Raw genomic sequence first — 20,145 nt, 5'->3', positions numbered from 1 at the left:
TACTTGCAGATATTGTTGTTTAATTATCTATTTATTTTCTATAGTATTTCCAATCCAGTCATTCGCACATCTAGCTGCTGTCAAGTTATTAGCGTCGTTGCCGGGGAGGTTTTGGAATAGACTTAAATTTTAATTTTCTGCATTTTAATAGGATAAATGGGAATATTTAGTATTATAGATACAAATTTTATTTTTAGTTGCTTTATTTTATTTTTTATTTATTAATTTTATTACAAATTCTCTTTGATTTCAGTGTATGACTTGAACTGGAACCATTCCAATCGAGCTAAATCCTGAAATGGAGAGAATCTTGAGGCGAGCTTGTCAGTAAATGCAAAACAATCCACCTATAGTGGTTGCTTTCCGCGAGGAAACCCATTGTTCGAAGAACACATCGAACCACTAGCACAATTCCAAAAAGAGCCACTGATGGCTCGACAAGTGTAGACATTGCGCGAGTACACGCTACCTAGTTTAAACGATGTCCAAGGTAGTATCGAGAGGCCAGGAATTAACGCAAATAATTTTGAGATTAAGACGACCACCATCCAAATGATACAAAATAATTTGCAATTTCGGGGTAATATGATGAAAGACACGAACCAACACTTAAAGAGATTCCTATAGGTATGCAATACATGAAAATACATTGGAGTGACCGATGACGTGATCTGTCTCCGATTATTTCTAATCTCGCTTTGTGACAATGCCTACGAATGATTCGATTCCCAAGATCAGTTTCCATAACTAATTGGGACGATTTAGCGGGGAAATTCTTACACAAATTTTTCCCCATTAGTCAAACCATCCAATTAAGGCATGACATTGCTAATTTTAAGCAATTCTAAGGCGAAACTTTATACAAAGCACGGGTACGCTTCAAGTCACTATTTAGGAAATGCCCACACGACGGTATGCAAGACCGGTTACAATTCCAAATCTTTTATAATGGATTGGAGGGGAGCTTAATATCCGACTTAAACGGCGTATCAACTAGAGCTTTCATGAACAACAACTATAAGCGAGCCTATCAATTGATCAAGGACATGACTATGAACTCGTACATGTGGCTAAACGAGCTCTTTTCATATAGCTAGAAGCCATCGATGATAAGTATCAATAGATTTTGGAAAAAATACATTGTCTAGATACCACTGTTAAGCCATTGACGTATCAAATTATGACAGATCAAAAACCAAAAGTGCATAAACATAAAGATGAAAATTGATATTGTTTACATAGTTCGACCTCAGTCTATGTTTGAGGGGCCTTGCTTAGAGAAATTATCCATTATCTTTCTCACTATACAACCAATGAGTGAAGTCCTAACATCGGGCTAACTCTCACCAATTTAGCGACTTCACCATTGTACAAAGACTAGATCACTCTTCTACTAAGCTTCCCCCTCAAAAGCTTAGTTTTGCAATACAATAGACTCTCTTGATTGCTTAAAGAAACAATTCACACATAAAACATTCCTAACTTAAAAAAATTTGTGCTCTCTTAGTAACTCTGTTACACTTTTACCTAGACAAAACTTAAGTTTATATACTAAAATTTTACTTACGTAAGAGTCATAGTCTAATCACTTTTCTATAAACTAAAGCTAAAAATCAACATAGGATAATTTTGACATAATTCTAAAAGAGTTTTGGTATAATTCAATGTCTTCAAATATAGAAAGTGACTTTACTTGATCCGCATGTGACCAATCTTCAAACCTTCAATTTTAACTCAATTGATCTTTATGTTTTGCGCTTTAACTTGTCAAAATATCTCCAAAACATATAAACTAATGGTTTCGTTCTGAAATTTGTCAACTCCGGAAATAGACAAGTAATGAAACAGTGCCTCAAATTGTAGCCATTGTTTCAACCACATAAACTGTCACATATTTTTTTCCTTGTCTTCAAATGTGTCAAATTCTAGGTAAAAATTTCAAATGTTTCATTCAAGAATTTCATTGAATAGTTTACATGCATCATCAAAACAATAAACAACATATTGTTGGAAGTTTTGATAAACACGACAAAATGGAAGGAAAAATACAATTTCATTCATTCTCTTCATATTTATACAAAAAATACAAAAAAAGTTGTAACCAACAACTAATTCCTTCAAATTCAACATGTTCCTTGATCTTTAATTAGCTTTTAATTTTTGGTCAATCTTGATCTTTTAGTTTAACATAAGCTTCTACACAAGTCTTACATGACTATAATCATTTTAGTAAAAACTAATAAGCATAGTCATTTCATTACAATAAAAGATTTGGAACGAAAATCAAACAAAATCAAATAAAATAGATATAGTAAGACATCAATATTATATTATTGTATATATTTTGAGGAAATATTATATTATTTATATATTAGTAAGTGTAATAAATTTTATTTATAAAATACACAATCAAGTGTTATATATCGATTTATAATTCGATTTATGATGAAGATGTTGTCGAGGCCGAAATGATAGAATTTGTAAATGTGAAAGGTTAAATTTGTTAAATTATTTAAAATTAGGATTAAATTGATAGAATGCGTAAGTGTTGATGACTAAATGTGTTATTATACCAATGAAAAAAGGACCATGTCATTATTTAGATTAACGAATTAATAAAAGGTGACTAAAACAGAACCAAAAAAACATTAGTGACAAAATTGAAAGTTTTATTGTTTGGTGATGAAATAAAATCACCCTAATAGTTGAATGGCTAATTGTAGAATTTACACTATTATTTAAAGTTTTAATTAGGTTAGTATCACACTCAACCAAGTCTCACCTCTCATGAAATTATGAAAATTTCAATAATTTTATAAAGCAACAAATATAATTTTATGAATTTATTTATATTTATTTATTATTTAAAAATATATGCTAGATTTGAATCTAAAACTTAAAAAACTGTACATCAACTTAAACCAATTTCTAACTAAAATCACATTTTAATTTTGATGTTGATTTTCATGATGAAAGAAACGTCGATTGATACTCAGGTATTTCATAATGGCCCCTCTTTAGTCAATTATCTTGTCAAGGTGAATAGCATGTGGAGGTGTTTTTAACTCTTTCCTTATTTCCAATAAATATATATATATTTTTTATTTTTTATGAAGGCAAGGCAACATTGTTTTTAAGAAACTACAATGAAAGCTGGCACGTGCTCTTGCTTCCTGCTACGTTGGCATGGAAGAGGATGGGCCGCTGCTTATTGATTTTCTTGAAAGTAGAAATAGATTTACAATATGATTAAAATAAGGGTTTTTACATTTATATTTTAATTTATCTATTTTTATTTTTAGGAAATTAATTTCTTTGTTTTTTTAATTTTAAATTAAAATTAATGGCAATGCCATTTTTTGTTACATATTTATTAATAGTGCTTCTTTTTTCAAAATATGTCACCAATGAATTTAATAAAAAATTTTAACTATACTAACAATTAGATTTGAAATTTTAAATTCAAAAATAAAGATATTAAATTTTAAATATAAAAAATATAAAATCTCAAAGCATATTTTAACTTAAATATATTTATAAATTTGAACAATTATAAAATAGAATTAAATAGTATAAAGAACTTAAAAAGAATTAAATAAAACTTAGGACTTTGAAATTCACATATCACAATTAATATGAAACCCATACCCATAAACACAAAACTAAAACCTCAACCTCAACCTCAACCAACAATGTTTAATCCTAATCGATACTCATAACTTAATTTGTAGTCCATGGTGATGTATACAAATATATATCATAAAACATAATATACGTAGGAATGCATGTTTTAAAATTTACAGAATTAATCTCAAGAGATTGCCTAAATTATGGTTTAAATTTTAAATTCACTCTAAATTTTAAAATATTTTAATTAAATCTTTAAAGTATGATTATCTCTGTTAGTTTAGTTATCATTTTGGATATTAAATTTTGGTTTGAATTTGAAAGCATAGTTTTTAACTTCACAAGTAGGGTTTAGCACATTACACGTGTCTATTTTAAATTTTTTTAATGTTTAAGGGAAAATATTTGGTACACTGTTAATGAATTTTTTAGATTCAATAAGTAGGGTTAGGGGGTTAACAAGTGCTTCATAGGGATATGGAAAAACATTTTTTTTAAAAAAGACACGTGACAATTTTTTGAGGTTGCTTGTATAATAAAAAAAGTACACTGTTAGTATTTCAAATACTAACCATTTCTTTGATACTTCCTTTTTTTTTTAATGCTATTTTGTATGTACTATATTTTTAGACCAAATGTTTTAGTAAGATTGTGTCATTAAAATTTAAGGGTACTATTTATTTATTTTAATACGTGAAATTTAAGTTGTCAATATAATAAATACATATATTTGTAAATTTTGATCTGCATGTTTTAAATATGTTCAATATCATATTCAAACTAACATTTAATAGTTAAATTGACATAAAGACATGATTGATATGATATCGATACTTTAAATACTCAATTAGAAAATTTAAAATTTTGAACCAATTTAGAATCTAGTTCATAATTTCAACATGTACAGTGAATTAACAAATTTATATAATAAAAATCACTAATATATCAAATTAATATAAATATAACGTTTAATTATGATTTTTATCCAAATTGATAAGTTAATCCTTTTACTTGTTAGAATTTGGTAAATCATATTTAGGTAGTGTCGATGCTTTCCCATGTTATTATTTCAATGGAATGTGATTCCTTGAAATGTAAATACTGGAATGTGATTGCCAAGAAAGTTACTTTACAACATTAGGTATATATTGGAATGTATTGATTAAAATTCTAAGAAAGTTATATTATCACGTTTGGTTCATTAAGTATTTTCTTAAAATGTAATGATAATTTACTTAATTTACTCTTATTGAATAAAAGATAATATTCATATATTTAATTTCTATAATAAACTTTACTCTTAATAAATATTTGGATTAAATATTTAATAATAAATTTTAATCGATATTTTTAATTTTTTAATTTATAATTTTAATTGAAAGTAAACTTATTTAAAATTTGTCTTACATATATTTTCTAAATATAATAATGCACGTATAAAATCATGTATATATAAAACTTGTTTTGGAATAAAATAATATATATATAATACTTGCAAAGAATTTGTTAAAACAATAGAGAAAATTAAGTAGTAGGACAAAGAAAGAAGGCAATAGCTTCTCTTTTTTTATGTTTATTAGTAGACTAATATTCTAAACCAGTATAACACTTCAACCTTTAATTAAAATCATCGCTACCTTAACTAAACCCTAATTCTCTCTATTCTCCAAGAGTGCTTCGCCGATAGTCCTAGTAGAGGTAGTTTTTTCTGTGGCTTGGGATAGGGGAAAGTGGTGGCGATGTTAGAGAGCAGAGGGATGAGATCTCCCTTTTATCTGAAGAACTCATGCAACTATTTGTCAAAGGTTCGAAGGTGGCTCCGGATGAGAAACCAACCCTAATCTGCACAATCTGGACAGAAAAACTTTACAGCCTTGAAAGTTTTAAAGCGCGGATGAGGAGTGTGTGGAAAACAAAGAACAACTATGAGATTCAATTGGCAGGGCAGAACTTATATTTGATTGTGTTTGAGTTGGAAGAAGATCTGGAGTTGATCATGGAAGGTAGACCATGGCTTTTTCGAAAGAGTTTAATTTTATTTGACAGGTTAACTCAGTCGGTGGAAAGATCAAAGATCTGTCTTAATTCCTCTCCGGTTTGGTTAAAGATAGGCCCATGTTTACCAGAATTTGATAAAAAGGATTTATTACATGCTGTAGGCGTTACGTTTGGAGGAGTCATTAGATCTGAAATTAGTGGAGAATGGTGTCGTCTCAAAATAAATCTAAATGTGCATAAACCGCTCCGACGAGGAGTTTTCGTCTCATCAGATAATAGGAATCAATGGTGGATCTCTTTTAAGTACGAGAAGTTACCATTATTTTGTTTTGGTTGTGGTCGGATGGGTCATGGTCTTCTAGAATGTAGTGTGCTGAGTACTGCAGAAAAAAGTAACATTAAAGAGGATCCTCCATACACGATGGTATTAAAAGTAGAATCAAAATTTGTTGGAAAGGAAGTTATAAAATTTAATGATTTTGTAAAGAAGGATAGAGCTCAATGTTCTTATATAGGTGATTCTGAGATTGGGATGATTGAAGATATAATAAATAGAGAAGTGAATAAGTTGAAGGTGGAGGAAAATGAGAAACCACAAATACGCGTGGAAGAGGAGATGTTGAAGAATTAGGTGGACGTAGCTACAGTTATGATTGATGAAAATATGTTTGATACCAGGAGCAGCCCAATAATTAATTCTAACTCAGGAAAAAAAATGAGTCGGAAAAGAATTTGCCCAGGACAAAGGGGGAGTCTAAGAGTGGATGAAAGTGGTACAAAGAAGAGGAAAGCTACGGAAGGAAGAGTGGAGTTTTTTAATACAGAAGATGAATATGGCGATAGTACTAAAAGGCAGAAAAAATAGCAAGAAAAGGATCTGGGAGAAACGTTAGCAGAAACGATGAGCAACATTTTGGATGAGAATGAAGTTCAACCAATTATGGGATCGGCGGTTGCCAAGAGGCAAGCCGACCGAACGCAATGAAAAGTATCAGTTGGAATGTTCGTGGATTGGGGAGTCCATAAACAGTTAGAAGGCTGCGACACTTTTTAAAGCAACATAATCCCCAAATGGTCTTCTTAATGGAGACAAAAGTCAACAAGCAATGCATGGAAAAAGTCAGAAGAAGTTGCGAGTTTCTAAACGGAATTGAGGTTGCTGCAGAGGGCTCCCGAGGTGGACTATGTTTAGCATGGAAAGGAGAGATTTTAGTCACATTGAGGAGTTTTTCCAGAAGTCATATTGATGTTATGGTGAAGGAAGAGATTGATAATGAAGAGTGGAGATTCACAGGATTCTATGGCTCCCCTTATGTAAAAGATAAGGAGGAATCTTGGAAATTATTACGAAAATTAGGATGAAATCAGGGACACCCGTGGATTGTAACTGGGGATTTCAACGAAATTATGTACTCTTTTGAGAAGAAATGAGGACTTCTACGAGAAGAAAGAAGGATGGAGGCTTTCAGAAAGACCCTTGAGGAATGTCAACTAGAAGACTTGGGGTATACAGGCGCTTGGTTCACATGGGAAAGAGGGAATATGTCGGAAATAAACATTAGAGAAAGATTGGATAGAGGAGTTGCAAACGACAAATGGAGAAACCTCTTTCCAAACGAAAATATTCAGCACTTAATTCATTCGATGTCTGATCATTGTCCAATTTTACTCACTACAAAAACTGGTAATACTTATGTGGGGAGGCCAAGGTTTAAATTTGAGGCATGGTGGATTATGGAAGAGTCTTTAGAAAAAAAAATTAAAACATCTTGGGATACACCAACCGGTTCCTTAATGGAGAAAATGGAAATGCTTCAGTCGAATTTAATGGTATGGGCAAAACAAATTAGAAGTAGGCGAGAAGGGTTAAAGAAAAGGCTAAAAAAGAATCTAGAGATGCTGTTAGAGGAAGAAAGCAATGACGATATTCTGGCAAAGATTATTGATACAAATGTGCATCTAAATTTAGAAATTGACAAAGGCGAGAGGTATTGGGAACAGAGGGCTAGAGCAAACTGGCTTAAAATTGGGGATAAGAATACAGGTTTCTTTCATAAGTATGCCTCGGCTCGGCGAAAAAAATAATATTTCGAGGCTTGAATTAGGAGGTGGAGGAGAGGTGACTGAGGAAGGCAAAATTAGTGAAACTGCGAAGACATTTTTTCAGGAGCTGTTTACATCAAAAGGAGTAGGAGAATTATCTCATCTCTTAACAGGTATTGATGGAAAAATTACGCCAGATATGAATACAGATTTAACGGAAAAATTTACGGCAGAAGAAGTGTATTCAGCCTTGAAAGGAATGGGACCAACGAAAGCGCCAGGACCTGACTAATTTCCGGCACTTTTCTTTCAGCAATACTGGCATATTGTAGGAAAAGAAGTTACTAGTTTTTGCCTTGGATGTTTAAATAGCGGTAAAACTCTTGGCCCTTTCAATTCAACTGATATTATATTGATTCCAAAAACCCAGAATCCCAAGAATTTAGCAAATTTCAGACCAATTAGTTTATGTACCGTTATTTATAAACTCATTGTAAAGACAATTGCCAATCGACTTCAGAGAGTTATCGGGCAGTGTATTGATGTGGCGCGGAGTGCTTTCGTCCCAGGCAGGCTAATTTCTGATAATATTTTAATAGCTTATGAACTTCTACATACTTTCAGGTAAAAACGTACAGGAAAGAAAGGTTTAATGGCAGTAAAGCTCGACATGAGCAAAGCCTATGACTGAGTTGAGTGGAGGTTTCTTAGAGAAGTGATGCTGAAAATGGGCTTTGTTGAAGAATGGGTTGACTTAATTATGAAATGTATTTCGTCAACATCTTTTGCAGTAAACATTAATGGGAAAAGGGGGAAATTTTCCAGTCTTCTAGAGGGCTGCGCCAGGGGGACCCCCTTAGTCCTTTCCTTTTCCTAATATGTAGTGAGGGGCTTTTGGCACTGATGAGATTGGCATTAGCAGAGGGTAAGATGAAAGGGGTAAAAACGAGCAGGAAAGGTCCAGGGATAACACATTTGCTCTTTGCGGATGATTGTATACTGTTCAGTGAAGCCACCATTAAGGGAGTGAGAGTGATACAAGGAGTTCTGAAGGAATATGAAGACTGCTCTGGTCAGTGTGTTAATTTTGATAAATCCACGGTTTTTTCAGCTCAAATACATCAGAAGAAATAAGAGGTGAAATTTTAGGCAGTTTAGGATTAAGAGGGTCAACAGACATGGAAAAGTTTTTAGGTCTCCCCAAATTGATTGGCAGACGTAAAAAGGAGTCCTTTCAATATCTGAAGGACAAGGTCAATGCCAGAATTAGAGATTAGAGTATCAGATTGCTTTCACAAGGAGGTAAAGAAGTTTTTATTAAATCAATTTTATAGGCTATTCCGACTTATGCTATATCTTGTTTTCTCCTTCCTAATTCCGTATGTGGAGAATTGGAAAAAATCTTTGCAAATTTCTGGTGGCAAAAGAAGCAAGGGAGAAAAGGAATCCATTGGTGCAAATGGGAGCACATGTGTAGAGGCAAAGAAGAAGGAGGGTTAGGCTTTAGGAGCTTGGCTAAATTTAATGTCTCTTTACTAGCTAAATAAGGTTGGAGAATACTTAACAATCCTAGCTCACTGGTTTCACAAGTTTTTAAAGTAAAATATTTTCCAGAAACAAACTTCTTAAACTCGCGTCTTAGGAATAATTGTTCTTACACATGGAAGAGCATATGGGCTACCAAGGGTATTCTATCAGAAGGATTATGCTGGAAAGTGGGGAAGGGGAGTGAAATTTCGATTAAGAATGATAATTGGATACCAGGTTTAAATTATGCCAATTTATCATCTCATTTTGTTAATTTACGAGATTGTAGAGTTGCTGAACTAATTGACGAAAGCAATAGAAAGTGGAAGCAGGACTTGGTTGAGTCTACCTTTTCAGTGGAGATAGCTGAGCGAATCCTTTGCATCCCGCTTGCTAAAGTGCCTCATGAAGATTTTCCAGCCTGGAGGGGAGAGCCAACGGGAGAGTTCACCGTGCGAATCGCCTATAAACTATTACAGGATAATGAAACTGATCCTAGAGCTTATGCCTTACAAACTGAAACTAGGAATTTTTACAAAAATCTCTGGCTCCTAAATCTACCTTCTAAGATAAAAATTACAATCTGGCGAATTGCCTGGAATTATATACCAACGTGGGTGAATCTGCACTATAGAAGACTACTAAGTCAAACAACATGTTCTGGGTATGGCAGAGCAACAGAAACCACAAATCACATTTTTCGTGAGTGTCCTGTGGCAACGAAAGTATGGGAAGAGTTATCATTCTCGGAGGTTTTGCATGAACCCTATATGGAATTTTTAAAGTGGCTCACCTGGGCTTTCGAACAGAATAATCCCAACAATCGTAGGGTCTTTTGTTGTGCTCTTTGGGCAATCTGGGGAGAACGAAACAAGAGAGTGCATGAGAAGGTCAGTAGATCTGGGAAAGAAATCGCAGGTTTTGTCAAGAGATATGTTTCAGAACTCAAGGGGATTGAAGAAAAAGTTTCAAAAATTATAAAAGAAGTTAGAAAGTGGAAATACCCACCTGGTCAGTTTGTAAAGATTAACTTTGACACAGCCTTTGATGCGAAGGCTCGGCAATCGACAGTGGGAATTGTAGCCAGAGACAGTGAAGGAAATGCCCTTTTATCTATTACAGAGCTTCATCATCAAGTAGCATCAGCTTTTGCTGCAGAAGCAATAGCTTGCAGGACAGCAATAGCTTGCAGGACAGCAACTCAGATCGGTATGAACATGCAATGGCCAAATATTATTATTGAAGGTGATGCACTTTCAATCATTAAGAAGTGCAAAACACAAGCTAATGACAAATCAAGGTTTGGAGCATATATTCGAGATATTCATCAGTTACTGACAAAAACAAAAAGACATTATTTTGAGCACACACCTAGAGAAGTAAATAGTCTGGCACACATGCTAGCAAGGGAGGCATTAAAAAAGAAGGAAGAAATTTACCTGATCGGTAGAGTGCCAGAATATGCTGAGCGATTGAAGGAAGATGAACAGGAGGGAGTATAAAGAAGAAGATGGAATGGAGGGCAATAAACATAGAGGCTGAAAAAGGGGAAACCCAAAGGTTGAATGAAAAGGCCTCATTGATATCCATAAACGTCTTAATGAAGAAATGAATAATGAATTTTAAAAGACGGGAAATGATTTGGTTCAGATTGGGCATGATAGCGGTGAATTTATTAGTAGGTTCTAGAGGTTTCTGTTTAGAGTATTATTTTTTAATTTCAAAAAATAATGGAAATGGGGGGGTTGGTTTATGGGTTTTGCTTTGTTTACCGGGCTTGAGTTATAAGCCTTAGTATAGGGTTCATTTTAGTATAGGATATTTTGTAATGTTCTGTTTGTTTTATTAATAAAGCCCAATCCAAATTTATTCAAAAAAAATATATTCTAAACCAGTATAAAATAAGGTTAATTGTGTCTTAATATTATTTTAAAATTTTCAATTTACATAAGAAAGTAACTTTCTCATATTTTATCATGGAATCAAATTGCAATGTTCATGAGAATGTAATTCCCAGGAAAAACTAGATTGTAAGAAAAGTAAATAAAATTTGACATACAAACATTAGAATTACTTTCGATTTATTAAATTACCAAGAAAATGATTATCTTCCATAATACCAAATACTACCTTAATGAAAATTGAGAATAGTCCAACTGGATAATACAGTTAAATCATCTTGTCAAAACATTGACTTGCAAATCAACTGTTAAACAATTTTTATACAAAGATGAATTAACAATATTGAATAATTCAAAACTTATATGCCGAAAAGTGGCCAAACATTGAACGTAAATATGTGAACTTATAGAAAATGATGAGCTGATTATTTTGGCAAACTAAAAATACTAACTCAATTCAAAGAGATTGTTTGGAAGTATGAAAAGTAAATTAACTCTTCAAGTATGAAAACTAAAATAGAAAGAGGAGTTTCTCAAGTGAATAGAATATAACCCATAATTAAAAATAATATAAATTAAAAGTTCAACATAAATTGCCATAATATAAGGAAAAAGATGAAAGTGTCGGTCGTAAAAGCTAGATAATATACTCCCATAATTTCAGGGAAAGGAATAAATAAGTGGCCAGTGATTGCAATATCCAACGAAGTGTGAGAAAATATGGAAAAGGACAAAAAAAGGCAAAGCTAGGAAAAACATAAAATATTGACTTGCAATTTCTAATGAAGACATGTGCGTGAAAATCTTACATTTGTAGAAATTACTATCTTGTTTTTCAGATTCTGAAAGCTTTTTCAAACACTGCTAATATACCATATATTTTCTCTGTTTGTCTGATATGAATGATTGCAGTCAGAAATTAATCTGTCTCAGGGATTGCTGTTTTCATTATCTTCAAGCAATGAAGCACAGCTGCAACATCAGCCACACAATTCTGTTTTCGCTGATATTGATACTTGTATTCAAATTGTTCATCTACTGTGATGATTTCCAACAGGTAACAAGGTCAATTTTCTTGGCAAAGTTGAGATTTCCAGGATTCCTGGAGGAAGGTGATGAAATTAAGCTACCACCAAAAGACTGTGATCTCTTCACTGGGAAATGGGTTCTTGATAAAATAGCCCATCCTTTGTATAAAGAAGATGAATGTAAGTTTCTCTCAGAACAAGTTACTTGCATTAAAAATGGAAGATTGGATTCTCTTTATCAGAATTGGAGATGGCAACCCAGAGATTGTTCTTTACCCAAGTAAGTTTATCACTTTATTTCCTTGAAGAAATAAAAAATTGGGTTCAATTAATTAGTTTCGAAGCTACTTTTTTCTTGGTTTTGTTAGATTCAATGCAAGATTATTGCTTGAAAAACTTCGTGGAAAAAGGCTTATGTTTGTGGGGGATTCATTAAATAGAAACCAGTGGGAATCCATGGTTTGTCTACTTCTTCAATCTGGTGTTTCTGGAAAAAAGAGCCGCAAAAAGTCTGGTTCTTTAATTATCTTCAGCATTAAGGTACATTTCTTCCTTACCGACAAACAGAATAGTGATACCCGAATCTCCAATCTATTTGATTTTAGGCATGAGCCAACCGGATTAAAATAATGGAAGGTCTTACTGCAAAAACAGGTGCTCATTAAAGAAATGGGGATAATGGAAAATGAGCAATATGATAAATGAATTGAAAATTTTAGTGATAATCCACTCTCCATTATTGATTTCCTTCAACAGTTTTGTCTGCTGTGAATCAAAAGTGTTTTGGGCCATTGAATGTGACATTATTTCTTGAATGCTAGCATAGGAGTACAACACCACAGTGGAGTTCTTTTGGTCACCATTTCTGGTTGAATCTAATTCAGACAATCCATGGCGGCACAGTATAAAAGACCGTATAATCAAGCCTGAATCAATCAAGAACAATGGAGATGATTGGAAAGGTGTAGATTACTTGATTTTCAACACATATATTTGGTGGATGAACAGTGGATATATGAAAGTCTTGTAAGTATATATTGAAAACCTTATGATTCTGCTGTAAACTTCAACTATCAGCTGTGAAATTAATGGGTTTTCAATGTGATGGAAAGACGAGGATCGTTTGATGCAGAACCGGTCGAGTACGATGAAATCGAAAGGCCTATAGCTTATGGGAGGGTAGTAAAAAGATGGGCTAAATGGGTTGATGAAAACGTTGATTCCAAGTTCACTTCAGTCTACTTCATGAGCATGTCACCTACTCATATTAAGTTAAAACATATCCTTTAAACTTTTTTTCTGTTTCTTTTTTGGAAAATGTTCATATTTTACTTAATTTTTCCATTGTTCATCACTTGAATGAAACAGGAGTTCGGATTGGAACAACCCTGACGGAATTTTATGTGCAAACGAGACTCTACCGATGACTAACTTGTCGATTCCACCACCGTATATTGGCACAGATTATAGGGCATTACAAATTGTTGCAGATGTGATTCAATCCATGGAAGTACCTGTTAACTTCATCAATATTACAGCCATGTCCGAGTACCGGAAAGATGCGCATACGTCGGTTTATACAACCCGGCAAGGCCAGTTGATTACAAAGGAGCAGCAAGCTGATCCAGCTACATACGCAGACTGCATCCATTGGTGCCTGCCAGGGTTACCTGATACATGGAATGAGCTCCTCTATACGCATATCATTTCACACTCTTGATCACCTATAGTTTCTTTTATTTTAATGATTGATAAACTGCTAGTTGGAATTCAAAGTGATTTTGTTAAAGAATTCTCGAGTCCTTAGTTATCTCAACTTGGATTAAGCATCGTGTACGGGTATATATCAGACATGAGTATACACCTGATTGTGTCTGGCATGGAAAGCTTTGATCAATATCTGAAATATGTTTGGCATGGATAGTTTAAAAGAAATGGAGAGTTTGAGTAACATAGCTAGTGTGATCAGTAAAGCTGCAATAGTAAAATCTCAACAAAATGCTACCCTGCTTATTCTTGAAATACTAAGAAAACTTTTGCTTCATTTTAAAAATGTCTGTTCTCTTCTTCTTTTTTAAATTCATTTAGTACAATTATACCCCACTATCCTACTGAGGGCACTCATGGCAGTCATTGCAGTAGAAGCTTCACCAAGTAAAGTTTGAATAGACCGGCAAGTCTTAGTAGGACGGCTATTTAAAATTTTTCGATATACCTTTTAGGAAACATCTGCTCCATTAACACCCCGTCTTGGTAACTCCTCGGCATCAAGATGATCTTGCCAAACAAAGTAATGGCTAGGAGGACTTCCAAGCTATCCCTACCCCCATTGCGTCCCCATTATTTGTTTACCCTTACCTCTTGGAGCATACAGGGGAGTGGCGCCTCACTTGGTTCTTTGAGGATCTCGCTTCATGTCCGTGTCACAAGAGGAGGCAACCTTGGGGCATGGTAGGAGGTACAACAACAAACATTTTTTTTCCAACCAAATTTCTTATAGAAGTAGTCACTTCCTTGGTGGAGCAAGTGCATGTTTGGAAGTTTGTGAGTCCCTCCTTAAAGGATGTTTGGAATTATGGGACTCCCTTAAGGCTTTCTCTCCAACACAAGTCAAAAATCAACTCAACCTTGTTATAGTGCTCGTCATTACTGATCTATTACTCGTAGCCTGCATGGTTCGCATCTTGGGTTTGCACGTGAGATGTTTGCATCCTTTCATGAGCTCGCACGGGGTGGGTTTGCATAACCATGCAAGTGAACCCACACGTAGGAAACACGTGTTAATCCTAGAATAAGGTACGTGTTGACATGCATGGAGACCTGCTTAGGACGTTACATCATCTAGGAATCATATCATATAAATAGAGAAATCAACACCCTTTAAAGACAAATACATTAAAACACTCAAAAATTTGGTGCGCTGAGCATAGACAGATTTTCGACCATCAAAAAATCAAAAAGCTAAGACGACTCACCCTAATGAGAATTTCCCTAGCAGTTTTATAACCCTAACGAAAAGTGTATGCGGTAAGTTTCTTTCTTAGAAAAGTCACTGTATAAATCTTCTTTGAACTAGGTGGGGGACAAATTGTTATGGTGCTTTCCATTATCGACCTGCTACCCGGTTACCTGATTGGGTCCCGACCCATAGCCTGCATGGTTTGCATCTTGGGTTCTCACGTGAGGTGTTCGTATCATTTCATAAGCTCGTACAGGGTGGGTTCGCACCACCATGCAAGTGAACCCACATGTAGGAAACACGTGTTAATCCTAGAATAGGATACGTGTTGGTATGCATGGGGACCTACCTACGACATCACATTATCTAAAAACCGTATCATATAAATAGAGAAATCAACACCCTTTAGAGACAGACACACTAAAACAGTCAACAAACCCAAAATAAAAGCACTCACCAAAATTTTCTAAACTTAAAGATACTACAATCTCCTCAATGGTAAAGGTGGCTCCTATCTAGGGAAGACAAAAATCCTTGAACCCTATAGTTTCAATTCAACTCAACATTAAATGTCATTTTGTTCTCTTTTTAATTAAAATTTTTGGCCTTCCTTTAGGTAAAAATTTCCCACTTTATATATTTACAAAAGTATTCATCTCTTAATTTTATAACAATTTTTAATGTTTTTAAATATAATTTCTTAATTTATATAAATTTACAACATTTTTTAATCTTATAAATATTTTTTATATATTTGTTATAAAGTTAAAATTTTATTTTATGATATATCTTTAGTCTCATTTGGTAAAAAAAATAATATTTAACATTATATGGCAAATTTAGATAGGATGGAGGAAGTTATTTCAAGGTTAGGGTGGGGTTTTGGTTGAGAATCATAATGAAATTGGGTTTAGAGCAAGGTTAGGGCGGGAAGTATAGAAATTAGTTCGGGGTTAGGCAAGCAAAAATGCGCCTCGCCCCTTTGCCTTCATTATCGCCATCTCCTCGATATTGAGAGGGGGAGCCACGATATTAACCCCTCACTTACTTTGAACTAAAGCAGTTATACCCTCCTCATTAGATGATCCAAGGTCAATTACTGGAATAACATGGCTTACAACTATAACAATAGAGTCTTCACCTTCACCAAAAGCACTCTCTTCAATAGTAGTCTTGTCTGCACAAGCCATAAACTCATTAACAAAATTATCATTTAAGTCCTCTTTGGCGCTAGTTGAGAACTTCTTGACATGTTTTTTACAAGTACTCTGCATTTATGATGACTGTTGATGCAAGTTTTTGAAGTAGATGTCTATGTGCCAATGGAAGTGGCCATTACAAGTATTGATATGATAGACAACTTACTTGTCATATTTAAAGTTGACAATTTTTTAAACAAAATTTGTGGGCTATGAGCAATGTTGATATTATAGAAGTATTCAAGCCTTTCAGTTAATATCAATCCATTTGGAGAAACATATTCTAAGGATTAGATTTGATAGATCATACAAATCAAATCCCTTGAATCAAGGATGTTGGATCGGGACAAACTTTTAAGACTTATCTCCAGCAATCCAATTTAAATTAGTTATTATTATTATTATATTTTATCTTGCTATTTTAGTTATTGCTTAATAGGAATTGATTGTAATTGATCTCTACTATGTTAGCAACTCTCGAACTTAATAGAAAATAGCGAATCAAGATCGTTTTCAAATTGTTTGACTCGAGAAAGAAAAATTTGGATCTAAATTGAAAAGAAAATACCAAATAAATTTAGGAAAATAAAGAAAACAAAAAAAAATAAAATAAGAAATTTAAGAACAAAGAGTAAATATTCAAAATAATAAATAAATAAAATGAAAAAAACTAAAAATGGAAGATAAATTAAATAAACCGATGGATGTGATGGATAGATGGATAAGTGTCCAATTGAACCCTTTGAGATATAAACACCAATAAACTCAATTAATAGCTCTAATCAACCCTCCAAGAAATAATTCATTGGAAAATTGAATGATTTATAATAAATTCTCACGACTCTTTGAAGAAAATCGAGAAAAATACTACTTCTAAAAATCACAAGAAAAGAAATCTTGCACAAAGAAACTAACTCCCAAAGTTGAAAACTTTATTAATGAAAACAATTGTGTCTCTAATTAATAATGACGAGGCTTTTATATAGGCTAGCTAAGTACAACCAAATAAAACTCTCAAGTATACTAAAATCTAATTAATCTAAACAAGTAGTTTTAAACTAAACTTTCTTATTGACTAAGAAACTTAAAACTCCTAAATAACTTAAAATACTTAAAAATATACAAAATTCAGAATAGATAACTAATAAAATAATAAACTTCATAAATACAATATTGGACTCATATATAATAAAAATTAAGCCAAAAAATCGAACCCAATATGATTTAAACTCGAATAAAATCTCAAAACTAGTAATTTCAGTAATAATCCCGTCTAGAAATTTTGTTCGCACTGTCTTCACTAAAACGATCATAACTTAAGGTACAGAACTCAAAATCTAGTGATTCAAAGCGCATTTCGAATATAAGAGATAGATCATAAAACACCATAAGACATCTTAACCTAGAAATGCCTAGATCTTATCGAAAAAGTTGTCGCAAGTTGATTAATTTTCCAAACTTGAAAATTTGCACCTTTGGTGTGTATCATTCCTCATTTCCTCGTAAAGATTCGTCCTTGAATCTTGTCTTTCGTGGAACAAGAAATAATCTTTGTCATAGATGGAATGGTTTGATAGAGCTCCTTTCAAAGGATCAAAAAATTCCTGAAAGAATGAAACAAGTCCACTAGACAAATTCAAGTTAAGGTTAGTGAAAACATAATCATTCATCCCTTTCAGATAGGTTCTTTCTTTCTTTCCATCCTCTTTTTCAATGTAAATTGAAATTTCTAATTTTACCTCATAGGATTTTTCACTCACCAAATTTTGATCATCAAATTGACTTTTATTGCTCAAGGTCTGTTTTCTCTCAGCCTTTTGGCATGAATCATCCGCACTTCCCTTCAACCCCCTCACAAAAATTTTAACCATTGAAGTCATCAGAATACAACTCTTTAGGAGGGAAATAAAGGTCTAACTCGTCTAAATCCATAGGCTTAAAGAAAAAAATCTCACTATCAACTTTTTCTGGTTCATAAAGTTCACTATCACTATCATCATAGTTCGCATTATTATTTTTTTTGAAAATTCGACTGGATTATAACTTAAATTTGAAACACAACCATCCATTGGGCTGAACCCAACAAATGAATTCAAGGAAAATAAAAAAACATCAAGAGGCAAACTTACATTAATTTAGCCTACCAAAGCAAAAAAACAATGAAATTAAAATTTCAAAAACTCCAACCGAACGGTCCAGTTGTCTTCATTAATTATTCTGACTTTTCCTCTGCCCAAGACCACTGGAAATTAAAAGCAAAACCCCTCAAATATTTTGCTTATCTGATTTCTTTTACAACCGGCATAACTTCTTTCATTTCAATCGTCACTCCCTAATACCGAAAATCAAAATCTTATGCCCTTTCCTTTCCTTTTACTCTGAACAACCCAGACGCTTTGGTTCCAGTTCTTCTTAAAACGCTCTTAAGGTCTCTCCTTCCAGGTGTTGTTCCTCTCCCTTCTTGAGTGCTCCTTTTGCTAATCTGTGTGCTTCTATATTTTCATTCCTTGGTTTGAAGTAGAATCTGACTTTTTGAAAGAAATCTTTTAAGCTTTGAATGTCACTAATGATTGCTCCTATTTCTGATCTGTCTCGATTTTCATTTTGACATTTTGTTATTACTGTTTTTGAATCTCCTATTATGTCTAAAGTACGATATGCCAACTGAATCCCTAACCTTGTTGCTTGATATCCTGCATATGCTTCTGTTGCAAACGGAGATGCAACATTTTCATGAATGATCGACTTTGCTACCACGATTCTACCCTCCTCCTCCTTAACAATAAGACCTGACGCAGATCTGTTATTCTGTGAGTCAAAAGCAACATCGAAAAAGATGGTCGTATTCGCTCTTTGTAGCCTCTGACTAGACCTTATACTGGTTACCAAAGTGAGTTCCCTTTCTTGAATACCTTCCAACTCTAGAATATAGCTTTTGATTTGCTTGGATATATTCCAACTGGTACTGGAATTACCTTCATATAGTAACTTATTTCTGCTTGTCTAGATTAACCATAGCCCGCAACAAAATCCCCTGCATTGTTCGTTTGTTCCTTCGCTGAAAACCCAGGTAAGCCTACTCTAGAGATCTAAATTACTTTTGTTAAGTACCTAGGAAAAATTCAAATGACTCCATATTTCTTTTACTATAGGGCACCGTTGAAAGACATGGGTGCTATCTTCAACTCCCTGGCCACATCTCAAACAGCGGTCCTCTGTCATTACTCTTTTCAGCTTTAGATTGGAGAAAGTGGGGATGTAATTCCACGCTATTTTCCATACTGTAATTTTAAATTTTGAAGTTATATTTAGATTCCATAATTTCCTGTAAAAATTTTTAGTATGGATCTATAAATAAGCATTAGGATCTATTGTAGACTCTTGAAATAGTTTATAGGCGCTTCTTACTGAGAAGGCTCCTGTCGCCTCCCCTCTCCAGACTTGAACGTCTTCGTAGTTTGACTTTGAAAGCGGAATCTGCATTATCTTCTTCGCAATATCCGTATTAAAGGTACAGACAATCAAATCTCTGTTCCATGTTCTACTTTCTTTGTTGATTAAGTCGGACACTACTCTGATAACTTCACTACTTTTGTTGTCCTGTAATCTGTCTTCAGTCACTCCCGATATCCAACGATCATTCCATATTGATATATGGTCTCCTACACCGACCCTCCAGCATAATCCGTCCATCAAACATTTTTTTGTTGACCAAATACTCCTCCAGGTAAGTGAAGGTAGGTTGCTTAAAGAAGCATTTAAAAAGTTCGTTTTAGGAAAATATTTAGCTTTTAAAACTCAGGCTAACAAAGAACTTGGATAATTAATAAGGCGCCAACCTTGTTTGGCTAATAATGTTATGT

At 33.6% G+C, this 20,145-nt stretch overlaps 1 protein-coding gene and 1 long non-coding RNA gene across 3 annotated transcripts; both read left to right on the top strand.

Moving 5' to 3' along the window:
* Positions 1 to 11,734: 11,734 nt before the first annotated feature.
* On the top strand, positions 11,735 to 14,059 carry LOC105780764 (xylan O-acetyltransferase 1). 2 transcript variants are annotated; one of them, XM_012605260.2, is made up of 6 exons: positions 11,735 to 11,888; positions 12,009 to 12,404; positions 12,493 to 12,664; positions 12,951 to 13,150; positions 13,237 to 13,395; positions 13,493 to 14,059. In XM_012605260.2, exons 2-6 carry the CDS (start codon positions 12,058 to 12,060, stop codon positions 13,842 to 13,844), a joined length of 1,230 nt encoding a protein of 409 aa, XP_012460714.1. In that variant the 5' UTR covers positions 11,735 to 11,888; positions 12,009 to 12,057; the 3' UTR covers positions 13,845 to 14,059. The 2 variants fall into 2 exon arrangements, with proteins under 2 accessions (XP_012460714.1, XP_012460713.1); XM_012605259.2 differs by lacking the exon at positions 11,735 to 11,888 and having other exon boundaries at positions 11,895 to 12,404.
* Positions 14,060 to 18,476: 4,417 nt separating this feature from the next.
* Positions 18,477 to 19,933, top strand: LOC105780782 (uncharacterized). Its single transcript, XR_001129376.2, has 3 exons — positions 18,477 to 19,172; positions 19,290 to 19,352; positions 19,435 to 19,933. It is a non-coding gene; the product is annotated as an uncharacterized LOC105780782 (long non-coding RNA).
* Positions 19,934 to 20,145: the final 212 nt, after the last annotated feature.

Source organism: Gossypium raimondii, chromosome 4 (genome assembly GCF_025698545.1).
Source record: "Gossypium raimondii isolate GPD5lz chromosome 4, ASM2569854v1, whole genome shotgun sequence".
In the NCBI taxonomy this organism is placed as follows: domain Eukaryota; kingdom Viridiplantae; phylum Streptophyta; class Magnoliopsida; order Malvales; family Malvaceae; genus Gossypium; species Gossypium raimondii.
The sequence above is the reverse complement of the archived record's forward strand: the minus strand, read 5'-3'. Positions and strand labels throughout refer to the sequence as shown.

Coding starts and splice junctions, on each gene's coding strand:
- LOC105780764 (XM_012605259.2), top strand. CDS start 11,995: ATGAATGATTGCAGTCAGAAATTAATCTGTCTCAGGGATTGCTGTTTT. Junction 12,665..12,950: donor TAATTATCTTCAGCATTAAG/GTACATTTCTTC, acceptor ATGCTAGCATAG/GAGTACAACACCACAGTGGA. Junction 13,396..13,492: donor ATGTCACCTACTCATATTAA/GTTAAAACATAT, acceptor TGAATGAAACAG/GAGTTCGGATTGGAACAACC.